Below are 12218 nucleotides of genomic sequence, written 5' to 3' on the forward strand. Positions count from 1 at the left end.
TAGAGTATACTAAACATTACACATTATATAGGCTACACCAATGTGACGTTTAGGCGGTTCGTTTAACTATTATACATGAGGGGTGGTTAATGAAAGTGTTCCAGAATGTGACATTAATTTCTTAATGACCTAATACTTAATCCACTAATTTTTGTAATGAATTAATGAAAGAAATATGATTACCTTCTTACTTGTAAACTAAAAAAAATTACTATAGTTAGATCTTAGAATTCACTTAGCTCTAGTCATTGTATATAGATGCTCAATCAGTGCTTTACGCTCTTTTTAAAGTTGGATCTTCATCGACAAGCAGGGTTCTATATCATATAAAACAGATGCATCACTTAAACATTATTAATATGGAAACATTTTTTCAATTTGTGAAGTAAAACAGTATTATCTATAAAAAATGTACTTGAGTTTAGAAAGGTAATTCTGCAATTTATTGTTTGATGTATTATGCCATAATACTTAAGTTTCAGCCTATGCTACTATATTTTTTGCTGGAATTTGTATTTCAGATTTTTAATCAAGATGATCCAGCTTGTTTGGGTAATGATATTCCACCTGTAAAATACCACCCAAGAGTGTATGGACATTGTATTGAGCGCCGTTATGTTACGAGTGTACCTGGTACGTTTGATAAATCTGATATTATTATTCGTAAACAGATTTTTTTTTAGTTCAAGGTGAACATTTCCAGTATGATAACTTACCTTTGCAGACATAATAGTATTTCTTGTTCAGTGCTTCCCTCTATATGCACATATTTTCTGCTCACCTCTAGTCTTGATACTTCCACCTATCATGCTACAACCCTCCTCCAATAGGAGTGTGACACTCTTCTGTTGCAGCTGGCTCCCTCTGTACTGTAGAACCTTTTCAGTTTGGCACACTAGAGTGCAGACGTTTGACAATTTTGCTTTTTATTTTGTGTTCGTAGTTTCATTCATTAAACAACTTTCTTAGTTGTTTCTAGTTAACAATTTTTATTCACTTCTACTGTGAAACTAGATACTATAGGTTGATATTTCAGTATTCAGTTGTTTCTAGTTAACAATTTTTATTCACTTCTACTGTGAAACTAGATACTGTAGGTTGATATTTCAGTATTCAGTTGTTTCTAGTTAACAATTTTTATTCACTTCTACTGTGAAACTAGATACTGTAGGTTGATATTTCAGTATTCACTCACAGTTGAATTTTAATTTCCAAATTTTATTTCACAACAACTACAAATGTTGTTAATACTGCCACTGCATTTCAACCTGCAGGTTTTTGGGCTTCAGGCTTAATGTTTTCTGCTGAAGAGATCTCGGTTTTTATGATGTCCCAAGCTAGGATCTATTTTGAGGTCTGTTGTGTTTCCTGATCACGGACCAGTTTTTTCTTTTTCTGGGGAATCTGTACAGGACGATACCAGTTTTGATAGCCTTGAATTACTTATTATAATATTTTCATCATCAGGGAAAGCATATTTTTCATAGCCCTCAATTTTGTTTGGTTAAAGAACCATCAAACAGAAAATCAGACCACTTTTGCCACACCCACCTATCACATCCTCTCTTTCAGGATTTGACAATAGTTCTGTCTTATGTTTAATACTATATTATTTTTAACCAATAGAAAGCCGAGGTCTTCATCTATCGAATGACGTATTATATTACATTGTGTTCTGTACAAGTTTCCTTCCAAGGGGAAATGCATTGACTAGCTTGGATGAATTTGTAACTTTCTTGTTGCATAGTTAGACAGCCAGAGAAATTGTAATAGTTATGGGACATTGTCTTCCTTTTGTATATTTTATGTTATTTGGTGAATTATTTAATGCACTACTACCAGTAGTATAAAAAAAAAATGTAGGGTTAAGTGTCATTTGAGTCAACAGCAAAAAAAAAAAAGCCCAGGTAAGCACTTTATTTCTTGTTTTTCATGTATATTCTTTCTTTATTATCATAAAAGTAACTAAAATGTAAAAATAGCAAACTCTTTAGGTTAGTTAAGGTTAGATTAGATTACATAAAATACATAATAATAATAATAATAAAACTATTTCACGAGGAACACATGCGAGCAGCTCGTGGGTAACGTAATTTGATAGCATAACGTGAGCCACACGTTCTTCAAGTGATTTACAGTTTATAATAGTGTGAATAGTACTAATAGTTAGACAAGGTTCAAAAGGCAATAAAACAATAAAATAGATGTATACTATTATGAGTATAAAGCTACGTAGGATAAACGAATGTAGTTTCGTGTTACAATTTGAAGTCATTTTAGAAGGAAAAAAAAAGATGAATTTAGGTTTATTTTGATAGAGTTGGCATAGAGAAAATAACAGATAAAATACAAAGTTTTACTGAAAAAAAAACTTTTAAAATGTATTTAAGAGGTTTTAGAGATTATGTAAATGACATTTGATGTTTTTGAGTTGAAGAAAAGTATTTCTAATCTTAATATGAAAATAATTTTGCACTCGGACTGGTCTAACGAAGACTATGTTCACGGGCAAATCTTTGTAAAAATATTTCATTAAAAAACTGATTTTTGTGTACGAACAACTTTTAAGGTATACTAAAAGTCTGTCAAATTTTGTGAAGATACACATACTGTTAAAAGTTATAGTTTTAAAACTATATACAAGTAAAAATGGTCACGTGGTCGGTCCTTAGGCTCAATGCTAAATGTGCAGTGCATGTACTGTACGTACATAGACTAATCTAGTTGGATAGGCAACCGTGAGCACTTCATACATCACAAACAGACTATTAAGAAATGTATGTGTGTGTGACAAAGTATGATTACACCACATGTGTCGTTTGGTGGGAATTTTCAAGAACTGTATTGTTGGAGGAGTCAATGACAGCATACAAGAGAAAGGAGTAATATGCATGCTATACCATGTAAAGAGGAAAGTGACTCACAACTGGGGTTGTTTTGACTCACAAATTGCGATCCCTGATATTTTATCCCCTGCCAATTGCATATTTGATGTGCTCTTTTTCTGCCCAAATTAACGACGTATTTTCATAACGGGTGAAGAGTATGCCTGGTTCAGATGTGGTGAGGTCTACCACGGGTGCGTTTCTCTACCAAGAGATATCACAACCCAAGGGCATTCTTCATATGATTTCCAAAAGGTGCTCATCTAGATAAGTTTGCACCATGTCAGTGTGGGATTGTAGCTACTGTTTGCACCAGTCCCTGCACCAAGTCAGTGTGGGATTGTAGCTACTGTGTGAGTGATATGGTATCGGAAGTTAACATTTTCCTACACTGAAAATATATTTCCGATAGATACTTCCTCATACACTTCCCACCCTACTTCCCTTCTTCTGGTGCTCTAATTTTGAAATGTAGTTTGATTTCTACAGTCTAGAGGGAGCCAGCTGCAACAGGAGGGTGTGATGTGCTCCTATTGGTGGAGGGTTGTTTCATGCTATAATATATCTCTACCACGTTAAACGTGGGATAGGTGGGAATACTGGGGATAGTAGTGAGCGAACAATTTGTGCATATAGAGGGCAGCACTGAATGGGAAAGCTATTATGTAAGAGGAAGGTAAGTATCTCTCAGAAATATATTTCCAGTGTAGGAAAATGTTAACTTTAGTATATACGTTAAAGTGAATATAGGATCATTTTCGTTTATAGTAAAACTTTAATTAATGCTACATGTATCTCCTATTAAGTGTACTTTTGTCAGCTTAAATATACATTAGAACCTCAAAGCTCTATTTTTGAATGATTTTCATTATTGTGATTTGTTTGTGAGCTAGCATTTTAACATTTAGACAGCGTAACACTTTTGTGATTTACCTTAACAATCATTGTTTGTGAAAATTGTTGATATATGTATATAGCACCTATACGACCAGTATTTCTGTTGTATCCTTGCTGGCCTGATGAGCACTGGTATTGGATGAAAGGCCTCATTGACATTGGATATGACATGTAGTGTGGTTGATGTATTATTATCCTTTGATTTTAGTTGTGAGTTCTTAAACTTATAACAATAGACAACACGTTTTGTTTTTTCAAGAATAAGATCTGGATAAAAAATAGCATTAAAAGAGAATCAGAAAAAATGAAACAGTTGATGCTAATAAACTGATAAGAATACATAAGTTATTGTTGGGTTTAAGTATAATTTTCACTCTATTTACCTTTAGATACTTAATTTTGAGGCAAAGATTTAAAAATTTGGAATTTTTGTCTTAATGTTTCTTTTTCTATCAAGTTTTACTCAGAAAATTCTTCAAACACTAGTGCTTCGTTATACTGTATTTTGTTGTGCTAATCTCTATAAAGATATTTCCCAGGTGTCTAAACAAAGAACAACATTTTGAACATTAATCCCTTATCTGCAAGTCTAGAATTTCTAACATCTGGTCAATGCGTTTAGGTGAAAACTCCTTGTTTTTAAATTAACAATTTTTACTAATAATAATAACCATATATCTTATTTCTATGTGCAAACCTTCTATATATATTTATACATAATATATAATTTAAAACAAAGAAATGGTTGTTGCACATATCATAGTTATATTTCTAATTGTCTCAAATTTGGATACCCAAAGTGTGAAAGTTGTTGACCGATTTTTGTTTGTGGTACCATTCAATAGATGGCGCCACATTTCATAAGCATCAATCACCACTTCTGGCATTGAGATATTGTTGTATTTCAGCACAACAGATGGCACCATTATATTTACTATTTCAGTCACATAGATATTTAGATAGCCACACCACTGCTCCTTTATAGTAAGATGTTGTTTTAAATAGTTTCTACATTAATAAGCAAAGTTTATTAGGCTACATAAAACCCCTCTTTTTTTTTTTTTTTTTCTTCTCTGTGAAAATCTGGTGATAATTTATTGTTTTTTGGCTTCATTTTCACTTTACACTATTATAAAAAATAAGGAAGTCTACCAACACGCAAGTAAGTTCCCATGTTAGTCAGTTGCTGTTTTAGTACCCAAGGGTTTTAAGAGTGTTGGTTGATGTTTGGTTGCAGGTAAACAGTGGGTCTGAACATATGATTTTATCATATCATTAACTGTGTTTCATGTTCAAGTTAAAAATATATAATATTTTGTTAAAGACACATTAAGCAGTATTTTTGTTAATGTAAAAAAAGTGGAAACTGATCAAATTTAATAAATTTTAAGATATCAATTAATTTGAATGTTTTATAATGTACTTTTTTTACCAATTAAGATAAAAATGTATAAATACAATGTTTTATAAATTCTACCTCGATATCTTTTAAAATAATATTTTGAATTGTTTCCGTAAGTTTGGTGAAGTTTGTTGTGGTATATAATAATGTTGACCAGTATGTCATTGTTCATTGGTATTAACTTTATTTTTAACAATTAATGCTTCCCAGTGGGTTTCGATATTCGTGGTTGGAAGAGCACAGATTACTCTTTGTGTAGGTTTGTGCTTAACTTCAAACAAACAAATATTTCACTTACTAAGGAATGATAAAGAAAAAAAAATTGCTAATTTTTATATTCAGATTTCCATTTAACTGGTTTTATCATTCTTCATACCATATTTTGTTTGTTTTGTTTTTAGTTCCCACAAAGCACGGGTTAAATATGTCAGTTACAATGATAATTTGTAGGTTGGGTATAAACTGTTATCTATATAATCAGTCTAAAGACTAATAGTTGATAAGAAATAGAGAAAATGTCTAATTATAATTACTTTAATACATGATAATTCTATATCATCACAAAAACTTTTGAATATACTATAATACAGTAATATAATTGTACTGGTAGGGTTTTGGCCAGGAAGTGAATGTGAATATGGTTATATGTCACTTCATACCCGTGATGGTTTGGTGAAGCGAGCTAAGATGGTGACTGACATTGATATGGAGGACTGTATAAATGGTTTTGGAATGATGGCTTCATTCGGATGGCTAGTGGCCCTCGCTACATATCAAGGTAAGTTACGTGTCATATGTTGATGTATTTATTGTGATATCAAATATATCAGGCAGGCAGTAACATTGCCTATGTAGGGATGTCTCGGATTGTTCTTCGAAATGGTATTTTAGATATCTCTTCAATAGGTCATCAGTGTTTCATTTTATAACAATATCTATGTATTGACTGAGTCGCAAGTTCTGGGAATGTCTATAAATATCATTGCAAAAAGTTTGAATTTCTTGTTGTTCTTTCTTGTGCTTCTTTTTATTGCACGATAACTCAAAAACCAAAACATAATTTCCAACAGAGTATCCACTTTTATAAGTATTATTAACTCGTAATTAAAAAAAATCATAATTCTAGTGTAAACAATGTTATCATTACCCCTTGAAGTTGGCTTTCCTAGAGAAATTTGGTGTTCCTTGAAAAGCTTAAGTACAGGGTGAAACAGGAATTACCAGCCAATAACAGATAAACAATAAATGTTACAGTTGGAACCTCATTGGATTTAAAACTTGATTATAAATATAACCTTCCTATGTCTATTCTAACATTGCACTTAGAAAAAGCAAACAAGTAAACTTTTCAAAAAAGGATGGCTAATATCAGTCTGTCAAAACTAATAGAAACATGACAGTAGAGATGACATTTGCATCATCCTGACATATATCAAGCACATAGTGCTAGTAAAATGTTAACATACAAAAATAGGATGAATTAAACTCAATTGTGATTGAATGGTTATATATATTGCCTGTGTAAATGCCTACTATCTTGTTTGCATTCATTTTTGAAGGACTGATATTAGCCAGCCTTGCATTTACTTCCGTTTTTGAAAAGATTTTTCTTTATAGATACTCACATCCTTATGAAATCATTTTTAGGTGAAAATATCAGTAACAAAAAGTACTTCAAACCAGTAATATTGAAGCTAACTTAATATCTCATAGTAAGCATAATGCTACCGGATTAACAGCCTTTAAACTTCACCTTTAAAGATCTGACTTCATTTTTTGTTTTTTTCCATGGAAAATTTAAAATGGCCTCGATTTCCAGCTTACCCACAATGTAAAAGGTTGCAAACAGTATCATCACACTTGGTTTGTAAACTTTCAATATAGGCCAATCAAATTGCTGAGATGCAAATTGTGAGTATATATTATAATTATTAAAACAGGCCTTAACAAAAACCAACAAAAATGCTGCATAAGTTATAAATAGATCATTAAAATACAGGCTATAATGTGGGAGGTTTTGGAGGTGACAACATTGTAGTCAAGATACCTCGACTACCAGTCAGAACCTACATTTGATAGTCCCACATGTTAAGGAAAGAAGAAAATACGTAAGAAAAATAAGAATAAGTAAAGACAGTGAGATGGGGTGCTCAAGTTCGCAACATCCCACATCTATATCACCTTTCACTACCTGCAGTCAGTTGCTCAAGCTCACAACATGAGTGAAGCAACAATGCTGTAAGTTAACAATGTATAGACTTCCATTGTATTGAGCATTCTCTGTGTTGGCCTCTTGTTTTTTGGAAAGATTATCAGTAAATAATACTAATTATATAGGTAATGTATTAGAGATTTGGTTTTTTTTAACATTATTATTCCATTTCAGGTTTTTTAAACATTTTTCAGTTGTAGTTTCTACTTTGTTAACTAATTGGTTAATTTTTGTCTTAGTTTTTCTTAAAAACATACTAACTGGAACTGAAGTTGTTAACATAAAGATGCTTCAAAGAATGCCTTTTTTTGTATATCTTGAGTCAAGTTAATGTATTGATACTTGGATTGTAACTGCAATTGAGTGTTTACGATTGCTTTAACTGTGATTTAGTATTATTTTATTTTAATACTTATTCAGTTTCATCATGTGTGTGTAATTTTCTTTGTCTCAGACTTGTAAAGTAAAACTTAATCAAAAAAGAAAGATAAACAGTTATATATCTAGAGACTGTCTATACTGTATTTTATTCAAATGTTGAATATTAGTTTAACAAATATTAAGAAATAAATTTCTTTGTATGTATATTTCCAGGTTTCACACCATTTAATGAGTTGACTTATCCTTTAGTCACTCAAACTGTAATTACCAATGGTCAAGACTGGGACTTTTTTGTCTACCAACTGAACACTATGAGTTTTCATAGTGATATAGATCACAATACTCATAAGAACATTTGTTGGACATCTGGTACCATGCGTCTGTTTGAAGATATCGTTGATGGAGAAGTAACTGGTCTTAATGACGATGTTTTTAAGGTGTTTTTGAAGTTCTTTGTTCAGGCTCCTAAACAACAAAGTGAATTTTCTTTAAAACCCTACACTGGAGAAGACACAAGATCCGAGGAGGAGAAAATAGCTGATCGTGAACGATTGAGAAGACTTCTGAGTAATCGACCTAATCCTTTTGAGTACAAGCATGAGGTTCCTCTGTGGAAGTGGATTTACAAAAGACATAAAGATGCTCCTTCAGCCCCATTCTTAAAATAATTTGCTAAAGATACAGAACAGTGTAGACTAATAAAGTTTATCAGGCGGTAAAGTAAAACCATTGTTTATTTGATCTGTTATGAAAAATATAATTTAAAAAGCATTTACTGAGAAATGTTCTTAATCTTGTGTAAGCACATCTACATTAACTTATTTCACTTTTCATTCCTTCTGTTCATAGACTTCACAGAATATAAAAATTAGAAGGTAAATTATCAACACAATCATATATTGCTAATAAAATGACATCTTTAATTCCACATTTGACGTTTCACAGGAAATATGTGTTTGAAAATATTAACCTTAAAATTACCAGTGAAAATGGAATTGCTTGTGAGCCTGCGAATTTTTTGGTTACAGGATCCTTAATAACATAAGACACACAAAAGATATGTTCAATATAATTAATTACTCCAACACATCTTTTAATAGTCTAAAATGAACTCACTGCTACAATTAATTTTTTATTATTTTTTTATATTATTTGAAATAATGGAATAAGGAAAAAGAACCAAAAAGAAAAATCCTAATTCCAAAAAATAAAGCAAACACAATACTCCCAAAACTTTTCAATATTAATAACAATATTGAGTGATGAACAACAATAATTCACTAACTGTCTTGTGACTCTCTCTTTAAGTGAAGCTTCTGGCAGGATATTTATTCACTGAGTAGGTCATGAGAATACATCTCATGTGATCATAAATTTGCATAATCTGTTACATTAGTAGTAGTCAGTGCTAGGGAAGCTGGTGTCAGTTTCATCATACATACATATTTACTCAAAATACAAAATATTATCTTTAATGTGATTTAGAGTTTTAATACAACTAAAAATTCATGGATAAACTGAATGATAGAAGGAAATAATAAATGAACACAACCATAACCATAAGAAAAAATTATCTCGCAGTCTTTATCGGTAATTCTTTAGGTATGTGATGGGTAAGCAAAATCTTAGGATGGGATAGAGCCTCTTAAAAATCATAGTGAGGAGCTGATCTTGGAAGATTATGAGATGGGAAAATTTAAATTATATGTTTCTTCAGTTTCTATGAAGGAAGAGACAAGTATCATGCCTCAACAGCATTTAATGAATGGGGAAAATATTGATGTAAAATATCTCATTTTAAGTTCTGAAATTGTAAAAGAAAAGTTGGGAAACTTCAAAATTTATAAATCCCCTGGATCAGACAAATTTAACACGTAATGCATACCTCCAGGGTACAAATTTTTCTCAGTTCCATGGGGCTATTTAATCCAGAAAAAAAGGTAATTGGGTAAACTTTTTGCATTGATTGTTTCATAACGTATACACCTAACCCTCGCTTCCTAGCTTAATCGTCACTTTATGTTTCTTACAGTAGTCGCTTGGAACCTCTGACTTTAAACTGAAGGAGGCAAATCTTTTTTTTCACTCCAATAAGTACGAAATTTAACTTAAATTACTAACTGTACAGTTGTAGTAGCTCAGATACACCTTTTTAATATTTAGACCCTTTAATCCCGTTTGGATACAGAACCACGAATTAGAAAGTCTAACCCCCCTTCCCACACCCATTTATAATATTCTCCCTTTAAGAATTTGTTAATAATTTTCTAATATTTAAATCTATTACTTATAACCAATACCAAGGCAATATTTTATTTATGAATTTACTTTGTTTTCTAAACAGATACTCAATTTGTCTTTTAATATAAGATTCGTTTATATGGGAAACTTACTGAATAGCTTGAATAAACCAAACAAATTGTGTTACTTATGAAACATTCTGCTCTTTTCTACATTATCAGTTTATTATCTTTGGTGCAATATTCATTTAAATACATATTTAATGCAGTATGTCCATCAGTATAAAACTTAGGGTTAAGAGTATTCGACAATCAACAGTAAAAAAAAAAACAAACACCCTGGTATGTACTTTATAACTTGTTTTTCCGTGTTTATATATTATCATTATAAATTAACTAATGCGTATAGTAGTCTATAAATTAGTTAAAATTGAATTAGAAAAATAAATAATAAAAAAAAATACAATTATTATTATAAATACATTTTACGAAGCACGTACGAGAGTAGCTCTTGGGTTATGTAATCCCATAGGGTTATGCAAGCCCCACGTTCCCAGAGTACTTTACAAATTACAATAAGACGAATAGTAGTTAGACACTGTTTAAAAGAAATAGAAACAATAACATATATATATATATATACAAATACAAACATTTTGTATTGTTAGAATAACTTCATGAAACAAAGAAAACTTTAATATTAACATGAAAATCACTTTACCCTCTCAATAGTAAAGAAAACATTATATATATTCACGAACAATTTTTATACATACACACACACATACTATTTAAAATTTAATATATTTGTATGTATTATTATCAAAAATACAACGTACTTACATTGTAGGTGAAATTGACGGAGCACGTGTCCATAAAGTACTGGGCATCAAATTCACATACATCTGATATTGAGAAAACAAATCATCTTGTATAATTCTTCAATGGAGTAGGATGAGAACACTGTACAGGTATAGTATGAATAGCTAGAGTTATCTGATAGGTGAGTTTGGTGTTTTTCATCATTATATTTTTACTTATTATTACAGTAAATGTAAAAATGTTATACTATCTTGTTTTTTTTAAAGTTATTTATTTCGTATGACAATATACAACATAAATTGAATATATCTAAAAGGAAGAAAAACGAAATAAATACAAATAGCAACAATACATCAAATTCACTATTCAAACATTCATTCGTCATTAGTTCTTATTTTTTAATAAAGAGTCACAGAATATCATGCCAAGTGAGAAACTTCCATTTCAACAAAAGTCTAGTGAAAAGGTATATCGTCAGTAGTTACTATACAGGCAGGAAAAAGGAGATATATGTACAATAATTGGATCCAGTTTTGCAAATGAGTTTAAGATACCAATTTATACATTTTCTTTAATTTATGTATTTGTTTATAAGACATTTTATAGTACATGTTATTAGTAAAGAGTATACGTTTAGTGAACAGCTCAAGTAGAACGAAACTAATAAATTGACAAAACAAGCACAATAGTGCATTCAAATTAGTAGTGTGTATACAACTTCTAATCATCACTTGATATGTTTACGAATCACATTTAAACATAAAAGCAGGACTTTTAAATACAATAAATGCTAACAAAAATGAACTTTCACTAACCCAGAGTAAAAACAATCCAAAAGGCGGAGTATATTTGATAAGAAGACTTCATGGCCTTTTATAGTTCGAATTTTGTTTGAATGATATTATTCTTAAAGCTCTTCTTTGTTTATAACATAATTGAAGACAAAAAACAACAACAGCAAAATCGACATTAAACGAAATTTTGATAAGAGATTATGAAATAACTGTTTGGAATTTTGATCAAAGGATCTCCATTTTGAAAGTCTTACATCAAGGGCATCTTTGTATTGAAATATGAAGGAAAATAATTTTTTTCAAAATTTGGGAAAAAACATGGGCCTTTGGTTTTTCGTGAAAATATGAATTTTTTTGGAAAATGGAAAAAAGTGTTTTTTTGACGGAAAATTAATAGAAAAATATCCGATATTGCTTATTTCGTCGGAAAACTCAAAATTGAGACTTTATAGCATTGACGAAAAACATTATGTCACTATAAATGCTAAAAAAATGAACTTTCGCTAACCCAGGGTAAAAACAATTCAAACGGTGGAGTTTATTTGATAAGAAGACTTCATGGCCTTTTGTAGTTGGAATTTTGTT

At 30.7% G+C, this 12218-nt stretch overlaps 1 protein-coding gene across 1 annotated transcript in view; it reads left to right on the forward strand.

The window, feature by feature from the left end:
• LOC106475460 (28S ribosomal protein S30, mitochondrial-like) overlaps positions 1-8548 on the forward strand; it is a 16002-nt gene extending 7454 nt beyond the window's left edge. Inside the window, exons 3-5 of the mRNA XM_013936140.1 lie at positions 522-633; positions 5795-5962; positions 7991-8548. Of these exons, the coding sequence (XP_013791594.1) occupies positions 522-633; positions 5795-5962; positions 7991-8445 (735 nt within the window). The 3' untranslated portion in view covers positions 8446-8548. The remainder of the gene's footprint in view (positions 1-521; positions 634-5794; positions 5963-7990) is intronic.
• Positions 8549-12218: the final 3670 nt, after the last annotated feature.

This window comes from Limulus polyphemus, unplaced genomic scaffold (genome assembly GCF_000517525.1).
Source record: "Limulus polyphemus unplaced genomic scaffold, Limulus_polyphemus-2.1.2 Scaffold8612, whole genome shotgun sequence".
Taxonomy (NCBI): domain Eukaryota; kingdom Metazoa; phylum Arthropoda; class Merostomata; order Xiphosura; family Limulidae; genus Limulus; species Limulus polyphemus.